Source organism: Larus michahellis, chromosome 6, assembly GCF_964199755.1.
Source record: "Larus michahellis chromosome 6, bLarMic1.1, whole genome shotgun sequence".
NCBI lineage: Eukaryota > Metazoa > Chordata > Aves > Charadriiformes > Laridae > Larus > Larus michahellis.
In genome coordinates this window covers 19,203,006-19,220,820 of record NC_133901.1, presented here as the reverse complement: position 1 = coordinate 19,220,820, position 17,815 = coordinate 19,203,006, and the positions used below count along the sequence as shown (strand labels likewise).

The 17,815-nt window shown below is 37.8% G+C and overlaps 1 protein-coding gene across 12 annotated transcripts in view; it reads left to right on the top strand.

The window, feature by feature from the left end:
* Positions 1-17,815, top strand: part of NMNAT3 (nicotinamide nucleotide adenylyltransferase 3) — a 29,260-nt gene that overhangs the window by 8,160 nt on the left and 3,285 nt on the right. For 5 of the 12 annotated variants that reach the window (XM_074591638.1, XM_074591639.1, XM_074591642.1 and 2 more), the window contains 3 exons: positions 1,793-1,929; positions 10,422-10,605; positions 14,906-15,015. In XM_074591638.1, the coding sequence (XP_074447739.1) occupies positions 1,821-1,929; positions 10,422-10,605; positions 14,906-15,015 (403 nt within the window). In that variant the 5' untranslated portion in view covers positions 1,793-1,820. Of the gene's footprint in view, positions 1-1,792; positions 1,930-6,121; positions 6,137-6,436; positions 6,520-10,421; positions 10,606-14,905; positions 15,016-17,815 lie in introns of those variants that run through there. The other 7 variants (XM_074591645.1, XM_074591649.1, XM_074591646.1 and 4 more) reach the window with 3 other exon arrangements.

Sequence of the window (17,815 nt, the reverse complement as noted above, 5' to 3'; positions counted from 1 at the left end):
ACTTTGTCACATAAGATTGTAATAAGTCTGTTTGCAGTGCTGGATGCTGAGCAACATCATTGTAGTTATTACTGTAAAAAATTTCTGCTTCTAGGAAATTCTTAGTCTGGAATTAATTAGTTTATCATTGAGAGTTCAGCATTGACTAATCTGTGGCGATAGAATATATCTAGCAAAAAGTTGGGACTATAGGAGACCACTGACATGTTCTAGCAATGATTTATTTTTCAGTTAATCGTAGATACTAATGTTTTGCTACCTGTTTCAAGGCAAAAGGACCTTTCCCTATACAATGAAAATACATTTACAGAATTGCTGATATTGAACAGAAGAACACCTTGATTTTGATTTTTCAGAATAAAGAACCTGTGAAGTTTGGATACAATTTTCACGTATGAGTTTGTTAGTGTCTCTACAGGGATAGTAAATCAGAGTGAAGAGTAAATGAACTGATAGAGTTGGCAGCTATAGAACATCAACTGGATATTGATTTGACCACTATTGTTAAATTTTTCTAAGGAAAGGGAAAAAATATAAGGGAATATAAGGACTTGGAACAGTGAGAGGTATGCTCTGAGCTGCAGTGCTTTGGTACACTGCAGATGGAGAATAGGATTTGACTAAACGGAGCACAGAAGCCATACCAGATTCGGTCTATTAACTCAAGACTGGCTTCTAAAGTTTGGGATGCGGGTGTCTTCTGCAGGAAGACCTTTACAGTGATGGAGAGAGTTGGAGGCCAGGGGAAGGGAAGGGAAGAGAACGTTTTATGTCTGTTGTATGGGTGTGAGCATTGTGGAGATTTCAAATCCTAGGAAAAAAAGAGGCCCATCTAAATATTGGATTCACAGATACATATGTGGGACACAACTGTGTTTTATCATGCTGCATATATCCTGGATCAGTTGTAAAAAGAGCTATGCAAATAAGTAGCTCCAAACACAGTGGCTAAGTTACACTGATTTCTGCTGCATTTTTGTTGAGATGACTGACATTTTAATTAAATTATATAAGGCTTGTTTGTAAATGCACCTGCAAGGCTCCTAACAGCATTGCTCCCCACCCATTCACCCTATTCATAGCTTTTTAACGTCCCCGGTGTTTTCCTGTAACAGCTATAGTTTCTCCTCCCTGCTGTTCCCTGTGCTTGATCCACCATCACTTGCTCTGCCATCCAACAAAGAAACTATACAGGCAATTGCTGATAATCTGGCTAGAAGAATGCGCTGGCTGCTGGCTGGCCCCCAGCTGCTGCCTGCCCACCTCTAAGGAAGTCAGACCTGTAGGTTTGCGTGCTGCATATGGGGTTTTGTCATATGTTCCAAAGGTCCATGGTAAGAACTTATTTTTTAAAAAAATAATCTGCTTTGTTGCAGGCCTACAGTTTCCGAAGTTATTTATACGGGGTTGACAGAAAGACAGAATAAAACGTTGTTTTCTGACAAAAGCATGTTAAAAATAAATATAAAAAAACCATGTAAAAAAAAAAACATGTAAAAAATATGTCAGTTTTTAATAATATCAATATGAATTCCTAGAAATACTTTCTAGCTGCCTCTGTATGTGGGGAAACAGAATTTGTTGGTGCTCTCCTAATAATATCAAAGAACACATGTGTTTGTGAGCTAGTACTTCCTGTATGCTGAGATGATACAGAGTGATCTTCTGATTCTTTACTAGTGTTCCAGGAATACACAGTTCTGAAAACAGAGCCCCTTTTAGTTTGAGGAACAATGAGTATACTTCTCTTTGTCAGCTTTGTCTTTTATTTTACTTTTTTTTTTTCCTTTAGGGTGGAGTTTTAATGTTTTGATGTCAGAATGAAGAGCAGGATACCTCTCATTCTTCTAGCTTGTGGCTCCTTTAACCCCATCACCAACATGCATATGCGTATATTTGAGCTGGCTAGAGACCACCTGCACCAAACAGGTCAGTAAGGTGTTGTTAGCATCATGCACACAGTGGTTTACTGTGAAAAGTAAGAAAGATTTTTAAAAATTGCTATAGATAAACTGTCGCTTTAGAACTGGCTTAATTTTAATTTTCTTTATTGACTGTTCAATATGAGGTTTTCATGGCATATTCAATGTAGAAAGTCCAGCATTACCTCTTCCTTTGGCTCGGTACATAAGCAGGTATCATGAGTGCTCATGCAAATAAAATTAAGATTTTATCAACAGTTTTAGGATCGTACTCATGGAATGGACTGAGCCTTGTGAAAGTGCATGCTTAAGAATTTTGAAACTGCGAAGAAACACTTATGTTCAAATTTCATGTTTTTATGATACGTTGTGTTTTAATACGAAGAAGTATTACAGTTAGTAGTTTTGACAGCTGGGTGAAACTGGAGAAAAGATGAAACCTTAATTATTCATTAGCCATCTTCACTAAGAGGTACAGGTTATCTCCCCTAGCAAAATAATTTCCTCATCAAGGAGATGAGAAAAGCTAGATGTCAGCAGGCTAGAAATTTTTGGCAACAAAGGAGAAGGGCGGGTAACATCAGGAACTTCAGCAAGAATCAGAAAAGCTACTGAGAAGCATTGAACTCTGAGCTTTATCAACTACTTAGTTGCTGAGACTTTTTTTTTTTTTTCCATCTGGCAGCTAAAATACACACATAATATTTCTGGGAGAGGTTGGAAGGGAATCATAGTTTATTGGAACCTGACAGAGAAGTTCCTACAGAGATGTCTTAGTAGGAACCTGAACAGAAAATAATAGTAAAAGGAATTTGTCTGTCAAATTGTGGGGAGGGGGGAGAGAATGTGGAACCTACTGATAGCGTTGTGCAGTAAAAGCAGCAACTGCATGCTCGCCATATACTTTGACTTTTATGAGGAAGAATTGCACAACTGGCTCTGAGGGCTGCCTCTACGAGTCTCTATAGTCCTGCAACTCTCAAATGATTTCGCTGTTTCTGCAGAACTAGAAATAAAGGGTTAAAAAGGGATTTGAATTGGCTATTCTCACTGTAATTTTATAACTGCTTCTGCTGCCCAGGTGTGCAAGGAGTAGAAAGGTAATGTGAGACCAATTGGTAGTTCTGTTTAAGACATATGTTATAGTCCAGTAACTTATTTCTTTATCTTGAAAGAAGGATTGAACTGAGAAATGAATTATGACTCTGTCTGAATCAGAATTCATTGCCTGGTCTGCTCCAGGGTGTGTGTAACTAGACTCCACCCCTTACTCAGAGCAGTTTGCTTAAACAAGTCTAGTGAAAATCATATTAAAAATGAAATTTTGAAAGGCTGAAATGGAAGTTGTGCATTACATTGCACCTCTGTAACATCAGTGCTTAGTTCTGAATAGGTTATGACTTGCCTTTCAGCTTCTCAGTTTAATGTGTGGAGTCTTACTAGCATAAGTAATTCATGCATTAAAGAAGGGGACTTCATTTGTGTCTGGGTTGCCTACAGTGTCGTCATTGCACTTTCTGAATGCTTAGCCCAGGATGTCTGCAAAGCAAGAATCCTGTTAGCTTGTGGAAGCTTTACCCATCCCAAGTAGAGGTAACTTTGAAGTAACTGTAAATAAAGGTGTATGTGTTTATATGTATGGATGCACAAATCTGTTATACGGTCTTTCTTGCTACAGTGAAAACAGTTTCTCAAGCAGAAGGGGTTGGCAACATGCTATAACAATGATCGATTCTGGATGCCTGCCTGTTTTATGGCAGAACATTCCCACCCAGGAAATTAGTTGGTCATTCTCTCATGTTTTCAATCTCACGTTTCCACTTCTGCAGTTACCCAGGGATGGAGAGGAGAAATTGGAGCTTATTTGCTGAGAAGAAGCACTAGTTGCAGACTGGGAGCTGATAGTGAGGCTGGAGGACAGTGGGTTATACATGACTAAAGCTTGTTTGAAGTGAGGTAGTGGTCTGCTATCTTCACATTGTTCTCAGTTAAGAACAATGCACTTCCGAGCTAACGTACACACTGAATGCCTGAAAAGGTAACTCGCATGAGCGAAGAATTAACTAGCATGAGTAGTGATGTTTCTGAGTCTGTGAGAATGACTTTCTTCTGGTGCTACTTCAATATTTCTGCTCGATCACAATTCAGACAGAATCAATGAGTTGTGCAATAGCTTGGCTGGAGTTGACTTCACAGTCGGGTTTTACTGTTAGGAATGACATGACTATCCCTGATATGCATCCTGACTGACATCTCCAGTAATTGTGTCTGCCAGCTTTTTGCACATCACTTCAGTTTCAAATGCTGTCTAATCTTATTTTTTCATACATCCCTTTTTTAAGTCAGGAATTTTATTGAGTTTCTGATACTTTAAGGAATATCTGCAGTTTCATTGCCACATGTCAAGTAATTCATCCTTTTTCTGTTAGGATCAGTCGACAAACCTTGTCCTGCTGCCTTTTAAATACACCAGACATAACTACGTATGACTGAGTAACTCTAATGATTCTCTTTATCTGCGTTTTGTTTCTAGTTATGTGAATTTGACTTTTTACACATCCTCACACATAGCTATCATTTTGTCAGATTCAATCCTTGTTTTAAAATTCTTTCTTGAAACTTGCACTGACTGTGACAAATACCTTTCTAGTCTATCAATACCTAATGCCAGATGCTTTTATTTCTCTTTGAGTGCATTTCTCATTTGACCATAAAGTCCAAAGAAATATAACTAGAATCAATCTAAGATGTTTAAAACCTTGTTTCCCAAGTATTGCTGGTGGAGGATACTTACATCACCAAGTTCCCAGATAAGACCAAAAGGGATAGAGGACAAAGAACGGGCGTATGAAAGCGAAGACATTTCTATCTGTGACAAGACAGATGCAAGGGGGAGGTTACAATGATACAGTGAGTTACTACATTATGAAAACTTGGGAAAAATGTGGCACAATGAATGGGTTGTGTCAGATGCAGTGCTGGGCAGCAGAGATGAGAAGTCCAAGCAGTAATTAGTCACTAACCTGCCTTGGGAATTCAGAAGTTTATGTTGTTCAAGGCTGCATCTGCTTAAAATGGACTGATATTTTAAGAAAGGGATAGGAACAGATTGTAACAGTAGCAAGTCATCATAAATGCAGACTTCAGTTTGTTTTCCTGCAACAATTCTGATAACTGGTATTTGAAAACAACACAAACAACCTCAGTTTGATCCTACTGTTTTGATAGTGTGTATAGCAATACAGATACATGATTGGAATAGGATCAGATCAGCAGTAGTTCCTCACTACATATACAATAAATATTGACAGACATTAGTTAAAATTAACTGAACTTAAAAAATGAAAAGAACACAAATCTTTGACTTCTTTTTTCATTACAAGATTTACAGCAGTGTTTGCTTAAATAGTAGCAGTACTTGGTTAATTTTATTAGGCTTTACCCTTGAAAGATGCATTCAGAAAGAATTAGAGCTATAGATGGCACTTTGCAGAGGTGCAAATCAAAGCAGCGAAAGCATAAATCTTAAGACATCTCAAGACATACCACATCCCTAAAGAAAACACTTCTGTCACATAAAACTCAGTTTTCTGGATACTGTTATCAGTGCATGCTGTTTAGGCCCTAACTTTTTTCTGAATTTAAGGAATGCTTTTTCTAAGTGGAAGAAGTGTAGGCGTCTTTCTGTTCCACAAGTTTTGTTCTCTTACTCTAAAACCCAGCAGAATAAGGGGTGGGCATCCCCTGCTTGCAGTGGCATGTGTGTTATGCCCTGTATTTGACTTTGGAATCCTAGTCGTCTGTTTCATACCATCTCTGAAGAGAAGCATTGCTTCCCAGCCACGTTACATGGCAAAAGTCAGCTTGGATGAGAGAATTTCAGAATAAGGTGTCCTGTGAGTAGAGCTACAATATTTTATTATTCGCATTGTTACTCTCAAGATAAAACCACCGTTTTATCCTTCCTTTCTGGAGGAAATACTTATTTTTGTAGCTGTCAAGATACTGCCTTTCCTTCTTTTTGTACAAATCCAGTGAACTCTAGAGAAGTGAAGTTGTATTTAGAGGTCTTGATTGAAATGTTTATTTTAGATGTAATGTGGGGAGATCGCTCAGCCTTTATTTGAGGACTGATCATGTGCATGTTCAGTTACTCAGCTGTTGGAGGAGTTCCTGAAGTCGCAATGTATTTGAGTGGCTGTCTGACTACAAAGGTAAATCTGCATCTTCAGGCCCCGTACTTCACTCAATGAGGTGGATATGATTTATGTTTGTCTAGGTACTCATATGGCATCTGTCACTACAATTTTTGTGCATCATCTCATCTAATTCAGTGAATGCATCTTTCAAGCACTCTGAAGTGGTGAAGGTGGCGTCATCCATCCTATGGAGAGCTATCCTAAAAGATTGTCCATTACTGCTCTGATGTATTAGTTGTTTATGTTGACTTTCAGTGCACTGATTGCTGAGTTGTTTACCCCTTTGATTTTCCTTCTGTTGAATTTCCTTCACAGAAGGTGACTGAACATGCGGTAAAAAAAGTCTTGCCTATTTTCCTTTTTCATGCTTGGCAATCTCTACATACGTGTCATGGGAGGTAAGCATAGAATGGTATCCTTTTTATATTTAATGTGAACAAAGATGTTAGATATCCCTCCCTCCACCCCGGTAAAATTAACATTTTTGTTTAAACGGAACAATGAAAAATCCTTGTATTTGTTTTCCTAGCATTAGTAGGCTGAGAGTTCTGGGAGGGTAACTGTTGATTTCCTGTGGGTTCAAGGGAAACCATTACTATTACTTCAATACAGAATTTCATCATGCGATTTTAATGTATGTGTAGTCACACATAGAAGGCTGATACCAAAAAAAAAAAAAAAATCCAGTTAACTAAGCATATTCATAAAAGCAAGTGTCCCAGTGGTTGTTTCAGTGAAGAAATGAAAACTTACATTAATGTAAGCTCTTGTTGCTTCTTAGATGGTCAGAACATGAGATTGTGTTGTTACTATTTTCCAACGTTATTCACTTGTGATAGCAAGTTTTACATCATTTTATGTTTTGAAATAGCTGCCACTTTCCTCACAAAGGGGGACTGACTCCTTGGCATTCAAAGTGATTTTTTATTTTATTTATGTATTTGATGTCGTGTGTGTACTATGCAGTAAAATTTAAACTCTTCATCAGACTCATTTTGTTAAATCTTAGATGCGTATGTAACATTACGCCCTTAGAACAGGCTTAGTGAAGCAGAGAAATGCTTATTCCTGAACAAACCTTCCAAAACCCAAACCAAAAATTTCCAATCCTGTGTCCTGCGGTGTTCACATTAATGCACTACTATGTAGAAGTTAGTCTCTTGTCCAGTGCTGAGAAGGAAATGGGGGCAGTCTCCAGGAAAAAAACATAAAGGCTGGGGAATTTTCTTGAGCTCACACTTACAGACTTTGGATACATAGGACAGAACCTTAGATAGGTGATGAGTTAAAAACTGTTATCTTCATTAAGGTCTGTGGGGTTTGCAGGGAGGTTTTTTTGGGTTTGGATTTTTGGGTTTAGGGGGTTTTTTTTATGTTTGGGCTTTGGGGTGGCTTTGGTTGGGTGTGGGGTTTTGTGTGTTTGCGGATTTTTTATTTGGTGGTTTTGGTTTGGGTTTTTTTTGGTGTTTGGGTTTGGTTGTGGTTTTGGGAAGGGGTGTTGGTTTTTTGCATGTGGATGGGACCTAAATGGTCTTTAAACTAATGTCCATATCTGCAGGAAGGGAAATTTTGCGTATTTGAGTTGGTATCACATTTAATTGATGTCATAGGAGCTACCAGCAAGTCTGACTTGTGGTTTTTTTTTTCTATTATAGAGTATAAGTTGGGTCAACTGAATGCTGAATGACAGGGAGTTTCATTGTAACCTAGATATGAGATTGGCATTTGTCTGTAATATTTCTGTGTAAGCCTACATCAGTGAAACTTTTAAAGCTTTGGAGTTTTAAGAGGAAGGTACCAAACTACATTAAAATAAGTGTGTTGGCTCATCTACTGTTTTCAGTCATACAAAACCATAAAATCTTATGCATAGTAAATTTAGCATGAAACATGCATCTTTTGATACTGTCATTACTTATGACTAATGTACATTGGTACTGCCTACTGCCTTTTTATAGTGATGTGCTGTAAACCTAAACTCTTATCTAGAAGATACTACTTGGGATAGTTACTTTGGTATAAAGAATCAGGCTGGATAAATGCATGTGCACGTGTAAGCACTGTTCAGCAGGGAGTAAAGTTTCTGGAAACTTTGTTTATGCTAAGCCAGTACTATTTATGCAGTTCTAGGCCAGACTAGAGACTGAAATCTTTACAACTCACAAGGATATGGCAGGGTTGCAGTCATTCTTGGCTAGCATGATCTCACGCAATTATAATTTTTACATTTAATATACACATTTAAAATATAAGGGAACAACTTATATCTGTAGAAACTGAAAAGAAAGGAACTGAAATGTGAAAAATAAAATTATTGTGTAAGAAAAACCTTTTAATAAGGTGTCCTGGTTTCATCTGCGAAAGAGTTAATTTTCTTTCTAGTGATTGCTGTGAAAGGAATGTTAATAATATATATTTTTTTAGTTGTTGCTAAGCAATGTTTATTCTTTTCAAGGACTCTTTTCAGCTTCCCACAGAAGCTGAGAAGGAGCATAGACAGAACAACGGAATGGCCAGTGGAATATTCCGTACTGTAGACATCATGCTCAGTATATACATGGGGTTAGCCAGGGGGGAGGATCCACAATCCCTGCTCTGGACGGTGCCAATTCACCGGGCACTGAGAGTGACTTGTGTTATTACTATAATTGCTATTTTCCTTTTCTGTTATTGTTTCTATTAAATTGTCTTTATCTCAACCCACGAGTTTTTTTCCTTTCCCTTTCCCCTCCTTTTCTCCCTCTTCTCCCTGCCCTTCTAGGGGAAGGGGGAGAACTGCTTGAGCAGCTGCATGGTCCTGGCTGCCGGATGGGGCTAAAACACAACATAAGGGTAACATATTAATGAATTCAAACTGTCGTTTCTTTCTTTTTAAATGAGAATTTGTTATAGCATTATAATAGTATCAAAGTACCAGAGAATAATTTTTTGTTCATAAGTCAAGTGAAATTATTTCCAATTTCAGATCAAGAGATGGACTTAAATATATACATATCTTCGCATGTTTCTGGAAAATTTTATCTTGCTCTATTGACCATTTTGCCTATAATGAGAATGTTTTAAAATAGAGGATAATTCGGACTGACATTTTAGCAGGAGACAGGCCTGTAAATCTCATTGAATCTTAATGCTATTTTTTAAAGTCCAACTTGCTTAAGTTCTTTTGAAAATTTTAGCCTATTACATCAAAATAAATGTGACATTACTAAATTTTCAGTTTAGAATATTAAATTGTCATGTGCCAGTATGAGAAATCATGAGCCCATGGGTATCATTTTTACTACAAAGCAGTAGAGGGAACTTGCTGCATTTAAGTTTCTTTGTTGAAACAATTGAATTAGAAAAAAGGAAGAGGATTTTTTCCCCCTTCAGTATCATATTTGTCATAGTTGTTTAAAATGCATGTATTACATTAGAAATCATTTTGTTTCATGTCTGTTTCTTTGAAACACCTTTCTCTCTCCGTTTCTTGAGGGATGGAGCTCATATCAGTCCTTTATTTTCCTGTTGATTTATTAAAATGAGAGCTACATGTTTGTTTCCTTTTTTGAGGCCAGAACTGCAAATTCTAACAAAAAGAGCTTGTTGTGTTAATGATTACATCATGTTACAGGAGTAGAAAAATATGGGCATATTTTCAAATTGAATTAACATGATTGGCCAGACAGAAAGGGTCCTTAGTGGCTGCAAAGCTGATGTTTGGACCGTAGTGCTGTAAGTCATTTTAGACTCCATTAACCCCATCTTTGTTCTTGAATCTTCTGATTTGTCTGAATGCATTAATCACAGCTGCAGTAATATGCTATAATTCTTCCTTTAAAACAATGAAAAGGCACAATGATTTTGATAAAAAACAAGCATCAGATGCTTAAGTAAAAAGCAGTGGTCAGTTAAGTCATCCATTGCCCTGGCTATATAAAAGCTGCACTTATTGGAATATAAAACTTAATTATAGCAATTTTGATAGTTTGCACCATAAATTACAAATATCTCTACTTGCCTGAAAATTGTAAATTCATCTAGCTTTCCTTTTTGAATCATCTAATAGGGTAAACATATTGATAGTAATTTTGAGCAGTTCACAGAGGAACAAGAAGGCTGCTTTCTAATTTTTTAATTGCTGTTTCTGTATTAAAAATAATACCTAGATCAGGTTGTTCATAGCCTCTTATAACTTTGAAGTTAACCATGCTTTGAAGAGGTTGGACTAGGTGAGCTACCCAGGTCCCATCCACCCTAAATTTTCAAAATTCTGTGAAGATTACTTATCTTTCTTTTTTTCTTTTCTTTTTTTCAAAAGGAAGGTATCGGGTGATTGAAGGCATAATGTCTCCTGTTAATGACGACTATGGAAAGAAAGGCTTGGTTTCAGCAAAGCACCGGATAGCAATGGCTAAACTAGCACTGGAGACATCTGACTGGATTCGAGTTGATCCATGGGAGAGTGAGCAGGAGACATGGACAGAGACAGTAAAAGTATTAAGGTAATTACATTTTTTTTTTCCTTTCTTTATGAAGTTACTGATTGCCAAAATTCTGTCAGGCTACCAGACCAATGTACAGAACTCGCTCCTGTAAAACACCCAAGCAAAGCAGAACATGTCTGTTTATGGCATCATCTGTTATGAGATAAAGTATTAGATCTGTGAGCAATGAAAATTCATATCAGTTTCTTTCAGAAAGACTGCATAGTCAGTATTCTCCATCTGGAGTCTTTCCTTTCCTAGTGCAAAGCACATAGGCTTTCCCCAGACCTTTGCAATACTCCACAGTACTGCATTTATGCCATGTAAGTAGTTAGATGCATGTGGAAAGCCTTTGCCAAAAAAGGGTCTTGCAAAATTGTAGTCACTGAAAGAGTTCTGCAGCAAAGTTCTTGACTCATGTTATTCTCTTGTTTTTAAGTCTCTAAGCAGGTAATATAGAGATCTTAATCATAAATAAGAGGGTTTACAAACAAACCTATTCTTCAAGAGCATCCCTATTCCAGATTAGCTGTGTTGGCATTGTTATGCCTGCAGGTTTATCTATTTGCATGTCCTTGAAAAATTTTCGTATTAATGGCAAATGGCAAGTTAAACACAAGCCCGTAACTGCTGATGTTTTCTTTAGAATCACTGATTTTGTTGTGGTTTTGTGCTGGAAGGAAAAATAAAACAATTTGTCCAAAACCTGTTACCTTGATGTAAGGACCTTGAAATGTGCCTTTTTCCCATATGGTTGGTCGTGGTAATAAATGCATTATGGGTCGAGGTATGAAAACATGAACTTCTTGTGCTAGCCACTTTTTGGAAATATAGATCTTACAGAAGTCAACAGATATTGTTAGAGTGAAAGACTTGACGGATGTCTTTCAAGAAAGAAAATGTGCTGTTAGAACTATCAATGATTCTTCATTTCTATCACCGTTTTTCTACGTTGCTTTCGGACTGGAAACAGTTGTTTGTATAGCTTAAGGCTCCAAAACTTGCATTCCAACAACTGTCCAGAAAGCTCTTATGGCTCTATGTGAAAGCAATTAAAAACCAGACCTGCTACTTTACAAAAGCATACATAAGAATACCCCATATACTTACAAAACAACTAGTCGAGCCTTTTAGTTCTGCTTCTATTCGCTTCGCTGAGTGAACACAGACATCCAGTTGCTTCTTTTGCCCCTTCCCTCCAGCCAGCAGAATCAGGTCAAGGTAGGAGGAAGACTAGGCAACACTACCCTGTCTCTGCAGAAAGCTTCTCTGTTCTTTTCCCTAATCACAATTGTGAGAAGTCAGCAAAAGGTCTGTCCTGCAGTATTGGTTGGGTATGGGATTTTTCTCCTAAACTTCAGTTTTGTAAAACTATTTTCCTCCAGAGAAGCAGCCATAAATCTTATGGATCAGGTGATGTTACTTACAAAGGCTTTGATCTTACACAGCTCCAACTGAAGTCAGTACTACTTGCAAGAATGGGTTTGTAAATTGTAAATGCACTTCAGAGTCCTTTAGGATATGAAGTACAGTAAATAAAACCTGTATGTGTAATTTTCTGCTCAGGTGAAGTAGTATCAATGTGATATGAACAGCCAGACTTCCTGTCTGCCTAGAAAGCGAACCTCTAGTTTTATAAATAAATTCACAAAATGTTAAAATGGATGACTGTTACAGAGAGAAATCAGCTTAAATATTTTTTTTTCCAAATGATGACCTATATTAATGAGCTGAACCAGTGCCACAATCTAATGTTCAACCCTGGCCCTTGAATGGGGAAGCAGCATCCTGATGAAGTAGCACATGTCGATATTTTGGCTTTATATTGTATTTTAACTATCACAGTGAATATTAAAAAAGAGGTAGCTTCAGGGCTAGATGCTTACCACGTATAAACAGGCAATGGTTTATTGTGGAGTTGTGCTTCTTCACAAGTGTTGAAGGTTAATCTATAGATTCTTGGTCAAAGAGCCAAGAACCAGCTGCTGCCTTCATAGAATCATAGAATTGTTAGGGTTGGAAGCGACCTTAAAGATCATCTAGTTCCAACCCCCCTGCCAGGGGCAGGGACACCTGCCACTAGATCAGGTTGCTCAGAGCCCTGTCCAGCCTGGCCTTAAAAACTTCCAGGGATGGGGCTTCCACCACCTCTCTGGAAGACCTGTTCAGGTAGGAAACTTTAGGACCAATAGAAAGAGATTTTGCTATTGCAAGGCAAAGCCAAAAAACATTTTTGTACCTAAGTGTCTCTTCTTAGCAATATTTTGAATTGTACACTTGACTACAGTAGAACACTGTGTCCTGAGACGCATGAATGGCCTTTTTCTACAGTGCTTGTTTTACCTGAGTGTGACAAAAACGTCATATTTCATCAAAATCTGAGGATTTTGCAGAAGCTCCCAAATAGTTATGACATAAAAGAATCTTAAGTGGCAAAGCTTATATCCCCCTTGTGGTGGTGCTATTAGTTGCCTGTTACATTGAGTATGGAAATTTTGGAGACTATCCCAAGGCCCTTTTTAGAGAGGAGAAGGGAACATGATAGAGCTATTTCCCACTTAGCTGCTGCTCCTGAATATTCTTCCTAGACAAGAAAACAGTATTGTCAGTAACCAAAGAACTATATTCATTCCTCTTGTAATGTAGATTTGATTGTGGTGCAGATATACTATGAATTGATTTAGAGTTGGCAATGATCTATCTTACCCAACTTTCGTTGAATTGTGCTTGTGATTTAATTATATGGTTATTCGAAGCTTCATACACGGTTCAGAAAATGCTTGATAAAGTGACAGACTGGTTTGTTCTTTTTGGTGTATCTTTAAAATAACTTAACCCTCCCTGCCGCAGTACTTGAAACACCTACTGAACAGATCTTTTGGAAGTGAAGATTTTACAGTACTTGTAACATTAGTCCTCCAGTCAACTTTTTGCCAAGAGTTCTTATTTTTGAACCATGGCCCAAGAATGTCAGCCCAGGATACAAAGTTAGTGTACTTGACTATACTCAGCCTGTTTACAGCAATGTAGAATTACAATTAGAAATGTAGGAAGGCACTGGCCAAGCTACTGCTACCTACCCTCTTCTACCATATGTCCCTCACCTCTTGTTTATCCATTTTATTTAGCTGAGCATCTGAAATTACTGGAGATAGTTATGCAGCCTGTCTAGGTGTAGGTTCTTGACACTTGCGCAAGTTATTCCTGTGGCTGGAAGTATTTGCTTGATCTGAAGAGTTACATTTAAATCACTTAACTATATATTCTTTCCTTAAGCAAGACATTCAAAGGGTTGTCTATGGCTTTGTACATGTACTGAATTTGGACTGTACCTTGTAACTCATAATTTTTGCTTTGATACAGCATATAAGACCTGATGGTCACTTTGGCCATATATGTACTAGACGGAGATGGAACACTGACTTGAGCCTGTGTCTACGTGTCCTGTTTAACCTGAAATGATTTTGGCTCGTGTCAATATGAGCAATGCCGAAGCATGGCCCAGGATGGTGCAAGTCAGGGGCTATTCTAAACGGGCAAGGCCATGCTCATTTGGAAATGAGGGAGTTTAGGTGTTTGAATGTAAGATTGGCACTTGCCCTCATGATCAAAGAAGGGGCTGCTAGTATGAAGTAATAGTACCCCTATTGCAGTGGGGCACTACTGATCAGGAGCAGCAAAAGAATAACATAATACAAACCTGGAAAAACTGACAAAAGGATCCTTGCCTACCTTCATGGATCTGAACTCAGTAAAAGCAGAAGCATAGCAGATATCAAAAAGCTTATGGGAATTGTATATTTTGAGTTTCTCAGGATTGTGTTTCTTTTCATTAAAATGAAAGAGAAAACTACAAGGTGAAAACTCAGGGAACATGTTTTAGTGGAGAAGAGGATGAGAGAGAATAAGAAAGTCTACTCCTGAAAACTGAGTACTTATAGAAACATCATTGTTAGGGGTTGTTTTTAATAAAGAGATTAAATCTAGTGATTGAAGCGTGACTTAATTCTGTTTCAAGCAAAAACCTCCACAATGGTTTAAATATAATATTGCTACCAAAATTGCCATAACTGTAGAATTTAAAAAAGGAATTGAAAACCAGAATGCCATTACGGAAATTGCTTTTGAATCCTGCAAAATGTTAACTACATTGATACTAGTCTCACGGTAGAATGAATATGCTATATTCTTAACAAATTGTATTCAAATCTGAAGTGCATAAAAGCAGACTGTGTTCTAGAATCTGAAAGTGCCAGGTAATCGCTTTGTGCGTCTCTGAGAGGATTACCTCACACAGAAGCCTTTATTTTAAATGCAGGCACCATTACAATGAATCACTCAGATTGCTCCAGTCCAGGAAGGAATTAATGAAAAACAAATGGCCCATAGAAAGATCTACAGAGGATTCCCTTTCTTACCACAACTCAGGTTGGTTCATAATTGTAAACACAACTCTTTGTTTATCATTAAAAACAATACAGCTTTACCAGACCAGACTAATTGATGAAGAAATTGAACATAGTAACTGGTAAGTTTTGAGGGTCAGACCTGCCTGCCAAAACACAAGCTGTGCCAAATGCCAGCATGACTGCTGGTGCAGATATTTTGTAGTAACTCCCACGTAGACAGGAGACTTTTTTTGGAGTTATATTCTTTCTTGATTTTATAAGCATCTCTTTAGCTGTGTCAGAGATGTATGTTGTGGCCCTGCTGGTTTTGCAAAGCATAGAATATAGAATAAAAACTATCAAAAAGTATAGGGATTACTTAGAATTGTATTTCTAGTGTTAGACAATGGACAAAGTACATGGATCCCACACCGCAATGCTTATGCATTGGTGTTTACTGCGTTTCTGGACAGAAAAGTTTCTGTTGACATTAGAAGTACAGCAGGTTTTAGAAACAGTGTCGGTTTTGGGTTTCCTATTTTATCATATTCCCCAGCCCTACGACTTGCTAGTGTGACGCTAGGTTTTTGATATATTATATTTTTCCTGTAGTATTGCAGCACTTCCTGAACATGAATAGATACGTTTAAGTTTTCCATGGTTATACAAAAGTTTCCAAAAGATGAGTTGTTGTAGATGGTAGAGGAAAAAAAAAATCTCAAGGCATTTAGACTGCCATGGAATCTTATGTTTGTGGGGTTAATGATTGTTGGCAAGTGACAAGTCAGATTATTCCACATTGCAACACTAGGGAAAATTAGTGTGAAAGTAGTAAAGACTATTTTAATTTTCCATTACAAATAATTCTTCTGGCTATTATTTTCTGTAGTTACTTCAAGCTCTATAGCATTTTATGTAAAAATGGCCAAGAAAACAAATGTTAAAACTAGTCTTTCTTTCCCAGTAAAGATTCTCAGTTTAGAATTCATCAGCTGTCATCACAGGATTCCTCTACAGTCAAAAACAAGAGGCATAGCAAAAACTGGGTGAGAAGGAGGATGGACAAGAAATAGGCTTCTCTCTCTAGCACATAGTGTCTGGATATATATTTAATTTTTTTGGGTATTCTATCTGGCAGCTATCTGCAAAGAGCAGTCTGTTACTTTGAACAGAGTAAGGCTAGCATCCTGTTGTTGCTTAATATTTCTGCCTTCAGTGCCTTGCCTGACTGGGCAGTGATACAGATTTGGTTGTATTGAACATGTGGCCCACCAAGAAAGAACGGAATGGTTTCTTCCCACTTCCTTTGGTCACAAGCATAATATCCCATGGGGTATGGGGAATGATCAAGAGCTACTGAGAACTCCAGAGCAGAATAGAATTCCTCCCCTTTCTCATAAATAAATGTTGGATAGCACTAACTTCTAATGGCAGGCAACTGTTACCCAATTCCTCTTCCTTTCCTCTCAGTGCAAAAAAAAAAAAAAAATTCTTCCCAACCATGAAATCTGTTGAATTGGGGATTTCTCTGAAGTTTGTAGAAAGGCTTAGTCACCTAATGGAAGCTTTCACAAAGATCAGCTCGACAGCTGAATTTGGCAGTGGCAAAATTCCATAACATACTATTTCTCTACTAAATGTATGCCTACTAAACTGTAGGACTTCTTTCATGGTGCTGAACCTCATGATTTTCTTCCACATTAAATAATCAGGTCACTTTTATACATATTGCAAATAAAAAGGTTCACTGAGGACAGGTATAGACAAATGATTGCAGTTTTAATAAATTTAGAATAGCTTATTGGTGTTAGTCATTCAGGACGAAGATGAAAACGACAAGACTACGGAGTTCGTTCTCTCTGTTTTTCACTGTCCAGGGACTCCTTGATTCACCAACTGTAGCTTCACATGCAATATTTCTTCTCCTACTTACAAGAGATGGTTGATTGTCTTAATATAATTTTTAATCAAATCCCCTGCACTTCAAGTCTCTTAATTGCCTTATATGAACAACTTTGTTGCCACCTCTTGAATGCTTTTCCCTGGCATATTCCAACAGCAGTCTCCCTTAATTATTCCTTAAATCCAGCTACTTCCTTTGTGTTAATAGTTATTTCTCCTTTAGCTTACCCTTTCCTCTTTCCCTGAATAACACTTCAAAGAATTGCACTTCATTTCTGTCCACCGTCATTGACTGAGCTGCGCCAATCATAAACAAGCAAAATTTCTCTGATCCAGACATACCATGGCCTGAAGTAAAGGCCATTGTACTAATCAAAAAATGGAGCATTGCAGTAGCCATTTGGGTTTTATACCATTATCTATAGTGGAAGCTGCAGATGATCAGTTAGCAAAGTGCCCTTGAAAGGCCAAAGACACATTTTTCTCATTGGTACAGATGATGTGGGGATATGCAGAGATGTATTTGTAAAATTGACAGCCTTTTTGTAAAGCCTACAATCTGTTAATTTAGCTTCTATTAACCTAGAACTGCAATGCGTGTACATTCAGAGAAAACCCATCAACACTATAAAAGCTCTGGTGTAATATTACCACTAATAGAGCATGGGACAGAGTACTCTTTTATTGTGGAGGTTGCTGTTAAGTAAAAAGCAAGCTGTGACATGAAACCCAGGTAAGGCTCAGGAAAGCAGGGGGCTGGAAACAGCCTAAACACGGAACTGAGGATAGGGAACTGGAAAGGAAGAGTAGAATCTGTGAATGTAAAGACAAGAAAGGATGGCCTTGTCCCATACAGTCCTCCTTCTGTAGTAATGCTGCATTCAGCACACAGGAGGGTGCAGTGCAGTACCCCTGCCACCTTCGTTGTAGGGGTCAGA